This window comes from Scyliorhinus torazame, chromosome 6 (genome assembly GCF_047496885.1).
Source record: "Scyliorhinus torazame isolate Kashiwa2021f chromosome 6, sScyTor2.1, whole genome shotgun sequence".
Lineage (NCBI taxonomy): Eukaryota > Metazoa > Chordata > Chondrichthyes > Carcharhiniformes > Scyliorhinidae > Scyliorhinus > Scyliorhinus torazame.
Window position 1 is genome coordinate 303,707,375 of NC_092712.1, and position 18,862 is coordinate 303,726,236.

Below are 18,862 nucleotides of genomic sequence, written 5' to 3' on the forward strand. Positions count from 1 at the left end.
TATAGTGGTGTTTTGATACTTTTGTGGCAACTCGGTAGGGTACAATAAAGGAAATTGTTGTCTGATACTCTGCAATGAACCTCTCCGGGGTGAAAGCCTGGACTCCTGGGCTGGCCAAATGTCTCGGTCTCCCTCTTGATCTCCCCAGTCAAGTCCAAAAGTTTGTAAAGCACTATGTTGCCACTGGCCTGATTGCAGGACTTTCTGGGAAGATGACATATTAAAGACACGGAGCCTTCGGGTTTCACTCCAGATTCTTTGTCAGGGTTTTGCCACCTTTCCTAACGTATCGACAAGGCAGTGGAGCTATTTACCCATGGCTGGGAGTTTGGTTCATGAGTTCCAGAGCATGTCCACATGGCAGTGGGCCTGCACGCTGCATGTCTGGGGTCCAAACCTCCTCCAGGTTCCTCCAAAGCTTGAGCCGCGGGTCGAGAGGGACCCAGTTTCTGTGAGTCACCACAAGGAGGCACAACTGAGGACCGGCCGATGGAGAGGCTCTGTACTGACAGGGAAGGGCTTACACATTTTACCCTCTTTTTTGCATTGTTGGTAGGATGAAAATGAGAAGCAAATTGGCACACATAAAAGCAGAAAGCATGCTAACCCGCCTCACCCACATTGACTTGTTGCAAAAGAGAAAGCCTATAAGGTGGCAAAGAGTAGTGGGAAGTCAGAAGATTGGGAAGGCTACAAAAACAAACAGAGGATAACAAAGAGAGAGATAAGGAAAGAGAGGATCAAATTTGAAGGTAGGCTAGCCAGTAACATTAGGAATGATAGTAAAAGTTTCTTTAAATACATTAAAAACAAACGGGAGGCAAAAGTTGACATTGGGCCGCTCCAAAATGACGCTGGTAATTTTGTGATGGGAGACATGGAAATAGCCGAGGAACTGAATAAGTACTTTGCGTCAGTCTTCACAGTAGAAGACATGAGTAATATCCCAACAATTCCGGAGAGTCAGGGGACAGAGTTGAATATGGTAGCCATCACAAAGGAGAAAGTGCTAGAGAAACTAAGAGGTCTAAAAATTGACAAATCTCCGGGCCCAGATGGGCTACATCCTAAAGTTCTAAAGGAGATAGCTGAAGAAATAGTGGAGGCGTTAGTTATGATCTTTCAAAAGTCACTGGAGTCAGGGAAAGTCCCAGAGGATTGGAAAATCGCTGTTGTAACCCCACTGTTCAAGAAGGGAACAAGGAAAAAGATGGAATATTATAAGCCAATTAGCCTGACCTCGGTTGTTGGCAAGATTCTAGAATCCATTGTTAAGGATGAGATTTCTAAATTCTTGGAAGTGCAGGGTCGGATTAGGACAAGTCAGCATGGATTTAGTAAGGGGAGGTCGTGCCTGACAAACCTGTTAGAGTTCTTTGAAGAGATAACAAATAGGTTAGACCAAGGAGAGCCAATGGATGTTATCTATCTTGACTTCCAAAAGGCCTTTGATAAGGTGCCTCACGGGAGACTGCTGAGTAAAGTAAGGGCCCATGGTATTCGAGGTAAGGTACTAACATGGATTGACGATTGGCTGTCAGGCAGAAGGCAGAGAGTTGGGATAAAAGGTTCTTTTTCGGAATGGCAACCGGTGACGAGTGCTGTCCCGCAGGGTTCAGTGTTGGGACCACAGCTGTTCTCTTTATATATTAACAATCTAGATAACGGGACTGAGGGCATTCTGGCTAAGTTTGCCGATGATACGAAGATAGGTGGAGGGGCAGGTAGTATGGAGGAGGTGGGGAGGCTTCAGAAAGATTTAGACAGTTTAGGAGAGTGGTCCAAGAAATGGCTGATGAAATTCAATGTGGGCAAGTGCGAGGTCTTGCACTTTGGAAAAAAGAATAGAGGCATGGACTATTTTCTAAACGGTGACAAAATTCATAATGCTGAAGTGCAAAGGGACTTGGGAGTCCTAGTCCAGGATTCTCTAAAGGTAAACTTGCAGGTTGAGTCCGTAATTAAGAAAGCAAATGCAATGTTGTCATTCATCTCAAGAGGCTTGGAATATAAAAGCAGGGATGTACTTCTGAAGCTTTATAAAGCATTAGTTAGGCCCCATTTAGAATACTGTGAGCAATTTTGGGCCCCACACCTCAGGAAGGACATACTGGCACTGGAGTGGGTCCAGCGGAGATTCACACGGATGATCCCAGGAATGGTAGGCCTAACATACGATGAACGTCTGAGGATCCTGGGATTATATTCATTGGAGTTTAGGAGGTTGAGGGGAGATCTAATAGAAACTTACAAGATAATGAATGGCTTAGATAGGGTGGATGTAGGGAAGTTGTTTCCATTAGCAGGGAGACTAGGACTCGGGGGCACAGCCTTAGAATAAAAGGGAGTCACTTTAGAACAGAGATGAGGAGAAATTTCTTCAGCCAGAGAATGGTGGGTATGTGGAATTCATTGCCATAGAGGGCGGTGAAGGCCGGGACATTGAGTGTCTTTCAGACAGAAGTTGATAAATTCTTGATTTCTCGAGGAATTACGGGCTATGGAGAGAGAGCGGGTAAATGGAGTTGAAATCAGCCATGATTGAATGGTGGAGTGGACTCGATGGGCCGAATGGCCTTACTTCCACTCCTATGTCTTATGGTCTTATGTTGGATATACAAGTGCTACTGTGATTAAAGCAGCAATTAATTCACCATCTGTGCAAGTGAGACATCAAAAGGCTTTGGCAAATGTTTTAAACTCCCAAGTTGCAGAGAGAGCAGACCTCAAAGGAAGGTCTAGAACACCCCGAGGAGGGCGAGGAAATCCCACAGCGAGAGAGATCGAAGACCCTGAGGGAGACAGAAGGTCTCCGGACAAGGGAGACAATACTCAAGCAAACACAAGTCGCTGATGATGTCAGCTTAACAAATGCACAAGCCGAAGAGTTTAGTGCAGAAGAACGCAAATGCTGAGAAGCAGCTGAAAAGCTAAAACATAGAACTTTTGAAAATGCTGAAAAAATTCAGTGCGGAGTGAGCAGATGGCTGTGAGCAAAGTAAAGTTATCTGAGATTACCCAAAAGCACCAAGACCCGCAAAGTAAAATGAAACAATGCTACAGGAAAATATTTGTATCAAAGAAGTACAGCCAAGCACAACAGGAGGCAGAACAGGCACTCAAAGAAGTTACAGCCTTAAAAGACTTTTTGAAAAATCAATACATAGCCCTGGAACAAAACATGAGGAACTAAGATGTTGAATATTACTTCATCAACAACAGTTTTGGAGCCATCAGCAGCAACAAAGCAATGCACTGAAACGCAAAGTCAGCTGGCAAAAGGTCAACAAAGAAAATAAACACCTGAAAGAACAGCTGGTTGTCCTTCAGGATCATTTTTTCTTCATTCTTTCATTTCTGTGATGAGCTTTCAATTCCAGAATTAGCAATTGAAGTGTAATTCCACCAGCTGCGATGGTAGGTTTTGGACCCATGTTCCCATTGCAATATCCTGGGTCACTCGTCGAGTAACCCTTCATCGCCATGAAGAAATGGAGACTGTTGCGAACAGCAGAATGGAAGAACAGCAAAAGAAACTCATGGAGACTCTGTTCAGTGACAAAACTCAAGGAGAAGTAACTAAGCTTTGCAAAGAATGGGAAGACCTGGTGAAGGACCTTCACATGCTACAAGTGTCGCTCAGGTCAATGTTTGTGCCTCTGAAAAATTACAAAGAGAAGCAAAAGTGAATTTAACCTCGCTCTGAACAAGCTGAAGAATCAATTGGCAGAGAAGATGAAGCAATGTTCAACATTCCTGGAGGAAAGCAAGAGGGGTAAGAAAGAGCTGAAGAACCAGCTGAATGGAAGTAGGAGGCAGTGAAAGGAAAAGCCATAGAATGTTCCAAGCATTGAGCGAATAATGAAGCCTTGAATACGATAATTACAGAACTGAAACAAGTTAAGTTTGCTGGAGAATGACCTGGACCAAAGTGAAACACCGGACCCCAAGTCTCTTGGGCTTCTGCTGTCCCTAGCATTTCACATGGATTGGGTCATACCAATCTTGATTCGGGTAACTCTTCCTTAAATATTGTGTGATTGATTCTTCCAATGCTACAATGAAGCCTTGTTATAGGATTGACAACTCAAATCATTGTCAGTAAATAAGGACAGAGTGTTCTTGATAGAGCGAACCCTGGAACAATTTGTGACTGGCGCCAGGGCTAGGCAAAGAACAAGGCAAAGTAACCATACCACAACCTCTCCAGGTTGTGAAGGGCTGTAACCCAACTCTTAGGGAGGGAACCAGTTCAGTATGCCACAAATGAGGGTGGTGAACTTACCTTTCAACACTTAATTAATGTGAGTAAGCAAAGGGAATCCAAGTGGATCTCTCAATGTGTGGAGAAAGTACAAGATGATGAAATAAAAGCAAGTAAAGCACTAATCACACTAATTGCTAAAATGGATGAGCTGTGCAAGGAACATGCCTGAATACAAGAACGGGTTAGATCTAAGAAGCTTTAAGAGTAGGGAAGACACACGTTATTGTGGTTCTGCTCAGCGGAAAATGATAGGGCAAAATAAGGAAAAGATTGGACGTAAGTACCAGAGAATGAAAGTAAACACAACTGTCAATTGAGAGCTGTTGCTTGCAAACCGGTGAGTACTGTGCTATATTAGTGATCTAAACATCTGCGCATGGGTCAGAGCAGTCTAAATAGGGAAGTAGGTAAAACATGCATGAGGGCAGCTGAGGAATGAGTCTGAAAAGTTTAAGTAAATGGGAAATCCAGACTACTGGCCACTTTGATGTAAACAAATGTTCAGGAGTCTGGACTGAGAATGACAATGGCAGAGTCAATAACCTGAGGAGGTTATGGATTTGGAGGAGAATGAGTGGGAACATTAGGAGGATGTGGAGTATCAGCACCATCACGATTGTGATCTTAAGATAGTGATGGATATTGGAGTGTCTGGACTAGTTAGGCAGCTCAACACGTTACTATCAAAAGGATCACTCAATCACCCACATAAATCAGCAGGCAATGGTGCAAGAGACATGCACAATTAGAGATGGGAGGGATCCATTAGAACTTGCTTTGGGGTCTTCATCCAGTGTCATCCTAAATTTAGAATTCCGGATATGGCACACATGTTGTTGGATGGCCCCAGTCTGATACCAATGGTTTTTATTGCTGTCGCTCTACCACATTCTTGCATAGAATTTACAGGGCAGGAGGAGGCTATTCAGCCCATTGAGGCCACCTCAGCCTTTGGAAAGAGCACCCTGTTTAAGCCCACGCTTCCACCCTGTCCCCATAACCCAGTAACCACACTTAACCTTTTTGGATACTAAGGTCAATTTATCATGGCCAATCCACCTAACCTGCACATGTTTGGGCTGTGGGAGGAAACCAGAGCCGCGGGAGGAAACGCACGAAGACACGGGGAGAACATGCAGACTCCACACAGACAGTGGCCCAAGCTGGGAATCCAACCTGGGACCCTGGAGCAGCTGTGCTAAACACTGTGCTACCGTGCTTCCCAACAGCAATGAGAATCAGTCAGAAAGATGTTTACTGTGTGCAGATAGATGTCAATTGCTCCTGTCGCGTAGATGTCGAGTGGCCCTGTGATTGACAGGCCGGGCCCTCGCTCGCGGCCCGATGATGGACAGGCCGGGCCGGGGCTCGCGGCCCTGTGATTGACAGGCTGTGCCGGAGCCCGGGCTCGCGGCCCTGTGATTGACAGGCCTGGCCGGGGCTCGCGGCCCTATGATTGACAGTCCGGGCCCTCGCTCGCGGCCCTGTGATTGACAGGCCGGCCGTCAGCGCAGTGCTGAGCGCGGCGCAGGCTGTCAGCTGACCGGCCCCATTGTTGACAGCGCGCCGCACACTAACTTGACAGCCGAACAATCCCGCCCCCCTCGGCGGATGATTGGGCAGATGCCGGCAGGCGGCGGTGACGCCCCAGCGCTGATTGGCTGGCTGACACGTCGCTCAGCGGGCTGGCTTCATGCTGGGTTGCAGCGCGGGCCGACCCGGTGCGGTTATGGTGGGGGCGGTGAGTGACCAGCTGTGAAAGGGAAGGGGGGTCTCGCTGAGTGAGAGTGCACTAATGGCTCCCCTGTTGCCTCTTCCTTCCTCTTCAAGGTTTGTGGCCTGAAATCTTCCTGATGGGAAATGAGGAGCTGTCTAGGAAGTGAGAGCGAGGCCTATCTGCTCAGTGTAAGTATTGGGCCTGAGGTGAGGGAACCCGATCACCAGAGCCCGACCAGAAGGTGGCCATTCGGCCCACCCTGTCTGTGTTGGCTCTGTGACAGGTTAAGTTCCTTTCCTGCCCCTTCCACAGAGCCCTGCTGACTTTGCCCCTACAAGTCCAGTTTATCCAATCCCCTAGAGCACAAGCTAAATACTGCGATACTGGGAGGTTGAAATATAAACAGAAAGTGCTGGAAAAACTCAGCAGGTCTGGCAGCATCTGCTTGATCGGAGAAAAACAGAATTAGCTTTTTGTTTAATGAGTGCGGAGGAAGAGTCATATTGGAGTCAAAACTTTAACTCTGTTTCTCTCTCCACAGATGCTGCCTGACCTGCTGGGTTTTTCCAGCATTTTCTGTTTTTCTCCAATGTCCGGTTGAAAGTTAGCATTGAATCTGTTTTCTCCACCCAATGCAGTCCAGATCATCACAGCCCAGTGAAAAAGAATGTCTTCAGATCTCACCCCTGGTCTTTTTACAGTTATCTTCGATCTGTGTCCTCTGGTTATCAACTTTACTGCTACTGGAATCCGTTTTCCCCTAACCACTCCATCAAAACACTGACCATCTATTACGCTTCCCTGTAACCCTCTCAACAACTTAAATTTATATTTTGTCATTAAGGTAGTGAAAACATCTTGAGACACTCCGTAGGGGTGTTATCAAACAAAATTTTACACTGAGCCAAAGAAGGGGCCTTAAATGTGGGGACCAACTGATTTTTGTAACATTTAAGTGAAGCTTTTAAGGAGATCAGAGAGGTAAAGAGATTTTTTGTTTTGGAGCAAATTCCAGAGCTGGGACCTAAACAGCTGGAGGATTAGCTGCCAGTGGTGCTGAGAAGGAAGTGGGGATTCGTAAGCACTTGTTCTTTGCAACAAGATGAACAACTTTTCTTTAGTCCCTTCAGATAACTGAAGGTCTACATCCCTGGTGCCATTGTGGTAAATATCCTCGCCAATATTATGCGTACACATCCTAAAGTGTGGTGCCCAGAGTTAGGTGTGATATACCAGCCAAGTCTAACCAGTGATTTGCAAAGAGTTAGTATAACTGTTTTGCTTTTGTATTCAAGGCTTCTATAAAGCCAAGGGTCCTCGATATAGTCTTTCAACGCCCTCATTAACATGTTCAGTCACCTTCAAAGATTTGTGTACATATGTGAACCTTTGCTGAACAGACACACTTTTATGTAGAATTTGCAGAACTGAAACTGGCCATTTAACCCAACCAACCTATGTTGGTGTTTGTGTTTCCCATCTGCCTTCCCCCACCATGCTTCATCTAGGTTTACCAAAACACCCTTCTGTTTCTTTTTCCGTCATGTACTAATTGAACTTCCTCTTCGTTCAGCTTCACTACTCACCTCAACTACTCCTTGTGGTCGAAAGTCCAACATGCTAACCACCCTCTGGGTAAGAGGCTTGTCCTTAAGGCTTTATTGACTTCATTTTATCTTCTATTTATGACCCCCCCCCCCAGTTTATGGACATATCCACAGGTGGAAACACTTCCTCGTCTACGCGATCAATCCCCTCCATAATTTTAAAGACCTCTATTAGATTATCCTTCAGCATCACCTTTTATCTATGTGGCACAGAATTAGCAGAATACCTTATGGCTATGTGAAGTAAAGGGATATTGTCCCTGCTATTTTCTTGTGCTGTCTGTCTCTCCTAGTGAAGGACAAGCTAAATGTCAATGATATTGGTTAGAAATGGGGCTGCACGGTAGCATTGTGGATAGCACAATTGCTTCACAGCTCCAGGGTCCCAGGTTCGATTCCGGCTTGGGTCTCTGTCTGTGTGGAGTCTGTACATCCTCCCCGTGTGTGCGTGGGTTTCCTCCGGGTGCTCCGGTTTCCTCCCACAGTCCAAAGATGTGCAGATTAGGTGGATTGGCCATGATAAATTGCCCTTAGTGTCCAAAATTGCCTTTAGTGTTGGGTGGGGTTACTGAGTTGTGGGGATAGGGTGGAGGTGTGGGCTTGGGTCGGGTGCTCTTTCAAAAGAGCCGGTGCAGACTCGATGGGCCGAATGGCCTCCTTCTGCACTGTAATTCTATGATAAAAATAATGCAGTATGCAGCAAATAGCGTAACATTCAGATTTTTACTCTGTAACTGGTTGCCCCATGGTTATGACACTATTATCTGTAACATGCAAGTATTTTAATCAAGCAGGTTACAGACAATTTGAGTTGAAACCACAAGGATGGAAGTGTCTGTTGGAGAAAGTCAGATCCAAAGGATAATCCGAGACTTAAAAGGTAAGGATTGCTAGATTTGCTCTCAGCATATCCCACTTCCCATGTAAATGAATTAAGCACACACATTTTGTTGTTGACAAATATCACTCGATGAAGGACAAATGTTAAGTTTTTCTTGATGCTTTCAGTGACTCTTGCACCTCTGCTGTTAAGGAAACAGACGAACAGCTTCCAGGGTTCGGATGGGGAGTCTTCCAGATCCTCCAAGGCCAGCTCACCAGAAGGCTCACAATAGTGACTTTGGCAATATCCCATCCAATTGTCATAACCCAGAGACAAATTACAGTCCCAACCTGGGAGACTACACTCACTAACACCGAGCAGTGAGGGGATTGACTTGTCTTCTCACTGCCAGCTCCCATAGGGCTCAGTAGATACGCCTAATATGTAGCTGAACAATACTTATCAAGTTCAAACCCAAAAGCACCTTGAATTACCTGCACGGTAGCACAGTGGTTACCACTGTTGCTTCTCAGTGCCAGGGACCCGGGTTCGATTTCTGGCTTGGGTTACTGTCTGTGTGGAGTCTGTATGTTCTCCCTGTGTCTCCGTGGGTTTCCTCCAGGTGCTCCGGCTTCCTCTCACAAGTCCCGAAAGACGTGCTTGTTAGGTGAATTGGATATTCTGAATTCTCCCTCCGTGTACCTGAACAGGTGTCGAAGTGTGGTGACTGGGGGATTTTCACAGTACTTCACTGCATTGTTAATGTAAGCAGACTTGTGCCCCAATAAAGATTAAGCTAATATAGCAGCATGCTGGTCCTAAAATCGGGCGAGTCTGAAAGATCAACTTGGGTTCCCACTTAAGGACCGAGCACTGATCCCTGCAGTGCGCCACAGGACACCGGCCTTCAGTCACCTAAACAACCTTTGACACCACCCTCTGCCTCCTACCACTAAGCCAGTTTTGGATTCAACTTGTCAAGTTACCCTGGATCCCATGTGCTTTTACCTTATCAGTCTTCCATGTGGGACCTTGTCAAAAGCTTTGCTCAAAGACAGATAAACTATAAATCTGTATAAACTGCACCAGCCTGATCTACACACCTGATCACCTCCTCGGAAATTCAATCAAATTTGTTAGGCATGACCTTCACTGACAAAGCCATGCTGACTATCCCTGATCAAATTTTGCCTCTCCAAGTGGAGGTTAAATTTCTCTTTCAGAATTTTCTCCCAATAGTTTCCCTACCACCTAATGAGTGACTCACTGGTCTGTAATTTCTTGGTTTACCTCTACCACCCTTGAAAAGTTGAACCACATTAGCTGTCCTCCAATCCTCTGGCACCTTCCCTGTGGCCAGAGGGGATTAAAAAATTTGGGTCAGAGTCCCTGTCATTTCCTCCCTTACCTCCCACAGATGTCTGGGATACAACCCGTCCGGACTTGTCGATTTGTTCACTTTTGAGCCTGCCAAAACCTCCAAACCTCTTCACTCCCTGTGTCAAACTGTTCAAGACCCTCACAGTCCCTCTTTCCAAATTCTGTACCTGCATCTTTCTTCTGAGTGAAGACAGATGTGAAGCACACGTTTAACGCCCTACCAATGCCCTCCAGCTTCACGCACAGATTGCCTCCTTGGTCCCTAATGGGCCCTATTCTTTCCCTGGTTTACCTCTTCCCTGAATACAGTTGTAGAATATCTTGGTATTCTCCCTAATCCTACCCACCAGTGCTTTTTCATGACCCTTTGCTCTCCTAATTACTTTCTTAAGTCCCCCCTGCACTTTTATACTCAACTAAGGCCTCCACTGATTTGCTCCCTTTGTACCTGCTAAAAGCCCCTCTTTTCTTTCTTGTCCAGTCCTGAATATTCCGAGACATAGATTACATAGATTACATAGAACATACAGTGCAGAAGGAGGCCATTCGGCCCATCGAGTCTGCACCGACCCACATTAATCCCTCACTTCCACCTTATCCCCGCAACCCAATAACCCCTCCCAACCCTTATGGACACTACGGGTAATTTAGCATGGCCAATCCACCTAACCTGCACGTCTTTGGACTGTGGGAGGAAACCGGAGCACCCGGAGGAAACCCACCAACATCCAGGATTCTCCGGGCTTGATGCTCCTACATTTCACCCTAAAGGGAACATGTTGCACCTGTACTCTCCCCATTTCCTTTTGAATGTGCCCCACTGCTCCACTGTAGATTTTCTCCACAAGAAGCTGCTCCCAATTCACTTTGCCCAGATCCTGCCTTATGCTAATAACATCTGCCTTCCCCCAATCCAGAACAAATTTTTTTTGAAGACCATCTTTTTCCTTTTCCGTAGCAAACTTAAATTGTACTGTGTTGTTTAGCGATCATTAAAATGCTCCCCCACTACCACCTCAAACACCTGTCCCTGTCTGGCTTCATTGCCCAGAATTAGATTTTGCACTACGTCATCCCTTGTTGGACCTTCCACGCATTGATATGAAAAGCTTTCCTGAATACATTTGAAGAAATCTGCCCCCTCTAAACCGTTTACACTATGATTATCAAAATTAATGTTGGGGAAGTTGACATGTCCTAATATAATTACCCTATTGTTATTTTGACACACCTCAGTGAATTGTCTACCTATCTGCTCCTCTATTGCCCACTGACTATTTGGGGGCATATAATACACTCCCAGCAATACATAGAAAATTGAAGCAGGAGGAGACCATTCGGCTTTTCGAGTCTCCTCCATCATTCATTATGACCATGGCTGATCCATCAAGTTCAATAACCTGATCCAGCCTCTCCGCGCCCCCCCCCCCAAAAAAAAAATCCATTGATCCCTGTAGCCCCAAGAGCTATATTTAATTCCTCCTTGAAATTACACAATGTGACTGCCCCCTTTTATTCTTAAACTCTACCCACAAAGCCACATTTGAAGTCTTTCTAAGATATCGTCCTTCTTTACGTAGGAACATAGGAATTAGGAGCAGAAGTGGGCAATTCAGCCCTTCGAGCCTGCTCCGACATTCAATCAGATCATGGCTGATCTCTTCCCGGTCTCAAATCCACCTCCCCACCTGTTCTCCATGTCCCTTTAACCATTTTTAAAATCAGATAGATGTCTCTTCTTCTTGAAATCATTTAATGAGTCAGATTCCACCGTACTATGGGGTAACGAGTTCCACAAATTCACCACCCCCTGCGAGAAGTAGTTCCTCCTCATCCTAGTTCTAAATCTACCACCTCTCAACCTACATCTGTTGTGACAATGGCTTTCACGGACAGGGTCCATTGGACAGTGATGTCTGCCTTGGGGGTTAATGGATGCTCAGTGGCAGGTGCTGGGGTCCGGCACATAGGCAAGCCCAATCCCTCTGGATCCCATGTTCCCAAGTGTCCTTGCACCCTGAGCTTTCAGCACATTCCTTGACTTTGAACTATTTGGGATTTCTTGACTTTGAAACTGCGGGCAGCTGACATTGTTTTTTTTTAATTAAATATTTTATTGAAAACTTTTGGTCAACCAACACAGTACATTGTGCATCCTTTACACAATATTATAACAACACAAATAACAATGACCTATTTTACCCCCCCCCCCCCCCCCCCCCGATCCTGGGCTGCTGCTGCTGCCTTCTTTTTCCCATTCCGTCTATCTTTCTGCGAGGTATTTGACGAACGGTTGCCACCGCCTGGTGAACCCTTGAGCCGACCCCCTTAGGACGAACTTAATCCGCTCTAGCTTTATAAACCCCGCCATGTCATTTATCCAGGTCTCCACCCCCGGGGGCTTGGCTTCCTTCCACATTAGCAATATCCTGCGCCGGGCTACTAGGGACGCAAAGGCCAAAACATCGGCCTCTCTCGCCTCCTGCACTCCCGGCTCTTGTGCAACCCCAAATATAGCCAACCCCCAGCTTGGTTCGACCCGGACTCCTACTACTTTCGAAAGCACCTTTGTCACCCCCATCCAAAACCCCTGTAGTGCCGGGCATGACCAAAACATATGGGTATGATTCGCTGGGCTTCTCGAGCACCTCGCACACCTATCCTCCACCCCAAAAAATTTACTGAGCCGTGCTCCAGTCATATGTGCCCTGTGTAATACCTTAAACTGAATCAGGCTTAGCCTGGCACACGAGGACGACGAGTTTACCCTGCTTAGGGCATCTGCCCACAGCCCCTCCTCGATCTCCTCCCCCAGCTCTTCTTCCCATTTCCCTTTTAGTTCATCTACCATAGTCTCCCCTTCGTCCCTCATTTCCCTATATATATCTGACACCTTACCATCCCCCACCCATGTCTTTAAGATCACTCTGTCCTGCACCTCTTGTGTCGGGAGCTGCGGGAATTCCCTCACCTGTTGCCTTGCAAAAGCCCTCAGTTGCATATACCTGAATGCATTCCCTTGGGGCAACCCATATTTCTCGGTCAGCGCTCCCAGACTCGCGAACTTCCCATCCACAAACAGATCTTTCAGTTGCGTTATTCCTGCTCTTTGCCACATTCCATATCCCCCATCCATTCCCCCCGGGGCAAACCTATGGTTGTTTCTTATCGGGGACCCCCCCAAGGCTCCAGTCTTTCCCCTATGCCGTCTCCACTGTCCCCAAATCTTCAGTGTAGCCACCACCACCGGGCTTGTGGTGTAGTTCCTCGGTGAGAACGGCAATGGGGCTGTCACCATAGCCTGTAGGCTAGTCCCCCTACAGGACGCCCTCTCTAATCTCTTCCACGCCGCTCCCTCCTCCTCTCCCATCCACTTACTCACCATTGAAATATTAGCGGCCCAATAATACTCACTTAGGCTCGGTAGTGCCAGCCCCCCCCTATCCCTGCTACGCTGTAAGAATCCCTTCCTCACTCTCGGGGTCTTCCCGGCCCACACAAAACCCATGATGCTCTTTTCAATCCTTTTAAAAAAAGCCTTCGTGATCACCACCGGGAGGCACTGAAACACAAAGAGGAATCTCGGGAGGACCACCATCTTAACCGCCTGCACCCTCCCTGCCATTGACAGGGATACCATATCCCATCTCTTGAAATCCTCCTCCATCTGTTCCACCAACCGCGTTAAATTTAACCTATGCAATGTGCCCCAATTCTTAGCTACCTGGATCCCCAGGTAACGAAAGTCCCTTGTTACCTTCCTCAACGGTAGGTCCTCTATTTCTCTACTCTGCTCCCCTAGATGCACCACAAACAACTCACTTTTCCCCATGTTCAATTTATACCCTGAAAAATCCCCAAACTCCCCAAGTATCCGCATTATTTCTGGCATCCCCTCCGCCGGGTCCGCCACGTATAGTAGCAAATCGTCTGCATACAAAGATACCCGGTGCTCTTCTCCTCCCCTAAGTACTCCCCTCCACTTCTTGGAACCCCTCAACGCTATCGCCAGGGGCTCAATCGCCAGTGCAAACAATAATGGGGACAGAGGGCATCCCTGCCTTGTCCCTCTATGGAGCCGAAAATATGCAGATCCCTGTCCATTCGTGACCACGCTCGCCATCGGGGCCCTATACAACAGCTGCACCCATCTAACATACCCCTCTCCAAAACCAAATCTCCTCAACACCTCCCACAAATAATCCCACTCCACTCTATCAAATGCTTTCTCTGCATCCATCGCCACTACTATCTCCGTTTCTCCCTCTGGTGGGGCCATCATCATTACCCCTAACAACCTCCGTATATTCGTGTTCAGCTGTCTCCCCTTCACAAACCCAGTTTGGTCCTCGTGGACCACCCCCGGGACACATTCCTCTATTCTCATTGCCATTACCTTGGCCAGGACCTTGGCATCTACATTTAGGAGGGAAATAGGTCTATAGGACCCGCATTGTAGCGGGTCCTTTTCCTTCTTTAAGAGAAGCGATATCGTTGCTTCAGACATAGTCGGGGGCAGTTGTCCCCTTTCCTTTGCCTCATTAAAGGTCCTCGTCAGTACCGGGGCGAGCAAGTCCACATATTTTCTATAGAATTCGACTGGGAATCCATCCGGTCCCGGGGCCTTTCCCACCTGCATGCTCCTAATTCCTTTCACCACTTCTTCTACCTCGATCTGTGCTCCCAGTCCCACCCTTTCCTGCTCTTCCACCTTGGGAAATTCCAGCTGATCCAAGAAGCCCATCATTCTCTCCCTCCCATCCGGGGGTTGAGCTTCATATAATTTTTTATAAAATGTCTTGAACACTCCATTCACTCTCTCCGCTCCCCGCTCCATCTCTCCTTCCTCATCCCTCACTCCCCCTATTTCCCTCGCTGCTCCCCTTTTCCTCAATTGGTGTGCTAGCAACCTGCTCGCCTTCTCCCCATATTCACCCTGTGCCTTCCTCCATTGTGCCTCTGCAGTGCCTGTAGTCAGCAAGTCAAATTCTACATGTAGCCTTTGCCTTCCCCTGTACAGTCCCTCCTCCGGTGCTTCCGCATATTGTCTGTCCACCCTCAAAAGTTCTTGCAGCAACCGCTCCCGTTCCTTACTCTCCTGCTTCCCTTTATGTGCCCTTATTGATATCAGCTCCCCTCTAACCACCGCCTTCAACGCCTCCCAGATCACTCCCACCTGGACCTCCCCATTATCATTGAGTTCCAAGTACTTTTCAATGCACCCCCTCACCCTTAGACACACACCCTCATCTGCCATTAGTCCCATGTCCATTCTCCAGGGTGGGCGCCCTCCTGTTTCCTCCCCTATCTCCAAGTCGACCCAGTGTGGAGCGTGATCCGAAATGGCTATAGCCGTATACTACGTTCCCCTCACCTTCGGGATCAATGCCCTACCCAGCACAAAAAAGTCTATTCGCGAGTAGACTTTATGGACATAGGAGAAAAACGAGAACCCCTTACTCCTAGGTCTGCTAAATCTCCACGGGTCTACACCTCCCATCTGCTCCATAAAATCTTTAAGTACCTTGGCTGCTGCCGGCCTCCTTCCAGTCCTGGACTTCGACCTATCCAGCCCTGGTTCCAACACCGTATTAAAATCTCCCCCCATTATCAGCTTTCCCATCTCTAGGTCCGGAATGCGTCCTAGCATCCGCCTCATAAAATTGGCATCATCCCAGTTCGGGGCATATACGTTTACCAAAACCACCGTCTCCCCCTGTAGTTTGCCACTCACCATCACGTATCTGCCCCCGTTATCCGCCACTATAGTCTTTGCCTCGAACATTACCCGCTTCCCCACTAATATAGCCACCCCCCTGTTTTTCGCATCTAGCCCCGAATGGAACACCTGCCCCACCCATCCTTTGCGTAGCCTAACCTGGTCTATCAGTTTCAGGTGCGTTTCCTGTAACATAACCACATCTGCCTTAAGTTTCTTAAGGTGTGTGAGTACCCGTGCCCTCTTTATCGGCCCGTTCAGCCCTCTCACGTTCCACGTGATCAGCCGAGTTGGGGGGCTTCCTACCCCCCCCCCCCCCCCCCCCCCCCTTGTCGATTAGCCATCACCTTTTTCCAGCTCCTCACCCGGTTCCCACGCAGCTGTATCTCCCCCAGGCGGTGCCCCCCCGCCCATCCTCTCCCATACCAGCTCCCCCCTCTCCCCAGCAGCAGCAACCCAGTAATTCCCCCCTCCCACCCCCCCCCGCTAGATCCCCCGCTAGCGTAATTACTCCCCCCATGTTGCTCCCAGAAGTCAGCAAACTCTGGCTGACCTCGGCTTCCCCCCGTGACCTCGGCTCGCACCGTGCGACGCCCCCTCCTTCCTGCTTCTCTATTCCCGCCATGATTATCATAGCGCGGGAACCAAGCCCGCGCTTCTCCCTTGGCCCCGCCCCCCAATGGCCAACGCCCCATCTCCTCCACCTCCCCCCATCACCACCTGTGGGAGAGAGAAAAGTTACCACATCGCAGGATTAGTACATAAAACCCCTCTTTGCCCCCCACATTCGCCCCACCACTTTGTTCGAACGTTCTTTTTAATAACCCGCTCATTCCAGTTTTTCTTCCACAATAAAAGTCCACGCTTCATCCGCCGTCTCAAAGTAGTGGTGCCTCCCTCGATATGTGACCCACAGTCTTGCCGGTTGCAGCATTCCAAATTTTATCTTCTTTTTATGAAGCACCGCCTTGGCCCGATTAAAGCTCGCCCTCCTTCTCGCCACCTCCGCACTCCAGTCTTGATAAACGCGGATCACCGCGTTCTCCCATTTACTGCTCCGAGTTTTCTTCGCCCATCTAAGGACCATTTCTCTATCCTTAAAACGGAGGAATCTCACCACTATGGCTCTGGGAATTTCTCCTGCTCTCGGTCCTCGCGCCATCACTCGGTATGCTCCCTCCACCTCCAACGGACCCGCCGGGGCCTCCGCTCCCATTAACGAGTGCAGCATCGTGCTCACATATGCCCCGACGTCCGCTCCCTCCACACCTTCAGGAAGACCAAGAATCCTCAGGTTGTTCCTCCTTGCGTTGTTTTCCAGTGCCTCCAACCTTTCCACACATCGTTTCTGATGTGCCTCCTGCGTCTCCGTCTTCACCACCAGGCCCTGTATATCGTCCTCATTCTCGGCTGCCTTTGCCTTCACGACCCGAAGCTCCCGCTCCTGGGTCTTTTGTTCCTCCTTTAGCCCTTCGATCGCCTGTAGTATCGGGGCCAACAGCTCTTTCTTCATTTCCTTTTTGATCTCTTCCACACAGCATTTCAAGAACTCTTGTTGTTCAGGGCCCCATGTTAAACTGCCACCTTCCGACGCCATCTTGGTTTTTGCTTGCCTTCCTTGCCGCTGTTCTAAAGGATCCACTGCAATCTGGCCACTCTCTCCTCCTTTTTCCATCCGTATCCAGGGGGGATTCCCTTCTGGTTTACCGCACAGTGTTTTTAGCCGTCAAAATTGCCGTTGGGGCTCCTATCAAGAGCCCAAAAGTCCGTTTCACAGGGAGCTGCAGAAACGTGCGACTCAGCTGGTCATCGCCGCACCCGGAAGTCCGGCAGCTGACATTGTTAAGAGTCAAGTCATGGGGACCAGTTAGTTTGACCAGCATGAGTCTCCAAAGTGTTGGAGGGCATATTCCCTCCCCCTGCCAGGCTGGGCACCGTGTTGGCTTCTCTTTCAGGGTCTCATCCACCCAGCCTATTAGGCCCATGCCCTTCACTTTCATCATACCTTACTCCCCCAACCCATGTGGCCTGCACATGCAGCTGGCCTATACCCCCATGCCACTGGCAGCAGTCTCGCACAGGCCTGTAAGAACATTTTAAACAACACAGGCAGCAGGCAGTAACTGACTGTTCAATAATATAGAAAGAAGTCTTGCAACACCAGGTTAAAGTCCAACAGGTTTGTTTCAATTCACTAGCTTTCGGAGCACTGCTCCTTCCTCGGGTGAATATTCACATGCGGGAGGAGCAGTGCTCTGAAAGCTAGCGAATTGAAACAAATCTGTTGAACTTTAACCTGGTGTTGTAAGACGTCTTACTGTGCTCACCCCAGTCCAACGCCGACATCTCCACATCATGGCTACCCTCAATAATATGACACAACGTCCGCTTTTACACCCTCCCCTGTCTCACCTGAAGATCCTGTGGGACGGTAGCACAGTGGTTAGCACTGTTGCTTCACCGTGCCAGGGTCCCAGGTTCGATTCCCGGCTTGGGTCACTGTGCAGAGTGTACGTTCTCCCTGTGTCTACGTGGGTTTCCTCTGGATGCTCTGGTTTCTTCCCAGAACCTTTCTCCGGTTGTAACAGCTGCTCTTACTAACTTACAACGAGCGATATACTTCACAGTGATAGGATTCCAACATTAACAGGAAGGAGCTGAACGTCAGAGGTATTCCCCTCCAGTGCTTTGCCCCTTGTGGGCATTGTGCATCACTTTCTTCTGCAACACAATTGAGTGAATTAGATGAAAGGTGTCAATCGAGTGTCACAGTTGGCATTGGACTGTTAAAGTAAGAGATTTGTTGGTATTACCCTGATAAAGTGGAGGGAAGGGGTTTTTAATGTTGTGTATGCAAGTAATTACTATTGAGGCACCTGGATATCTGCACTATAAGGTGTTAAATTAGTGCTTCCCCCCCAACCAGAATGCATTGGAAATGATTTGTTTTACAGTGTTCACCTTTTGAGAATTTTTAAAATATTGTTCAAGGGATGTAGGTGGGGTGACGTTGGCCAGGCAAGCAATTATTGCCCATGCCTAATTGCCCTTGTGAAGGTGGTGGAGAGCTGCTTTCTTAAGCTGCTGTAATCCATGTAGTGTAGGTACACTCTCAGTGTTGTTAGAGAGGGAGTTCCAGGATTTGAAACCAGTGATAGTGAAGGAACGGTGATAAATTTCCAAGTCAGGATGGTGAGTGGCTTGGAGGGGAGCTTCTAGTTAATGGTGTTCCCATGTGTCTGCTGTCCATATCCTATACGGTACAAGTCATGGGTTTGTACGGTGCTGTCTTAAAAGCCTTGGTGAGCTCCTGCAGTGCATCTTGTAGGTGGTATACACTGCTGCCACT

General features: G+C 48.1%; 1 protein-coding gene across 3 annotated transcripts in view; it reads left to right on the forward strand.

Annotated features, from left to right (window-relative positions):
- Positions 1-5,933: 5,933 nt before the first annotated feature.
- The window catches only part of fyco1a (FYVE and coiled-coil domain autophagy adaptor 1a), a 353,805-nt gene continuing 340,876 nt past the window's right edge, over positions 5,934-18,862 (forward strand). For 2 of the 3 annotated variants that reach the window (XR_011947883.1, XM_072509960.1), the window contains exons 1-3: positions 5,934-6,008; positions 6,098-6,172; positions 8,386-8,471. Coding sequence is in view for 2 of the 3 variants with exons in the window: in XM_072509960.1 (XP_072366061.1) it covers positions 8,417-8,471 (55 nt within the window). In the remaining variant the exon portion in view is untranslated. The other variant, XM_072509962.1, reaches the window with a different exon arrangement.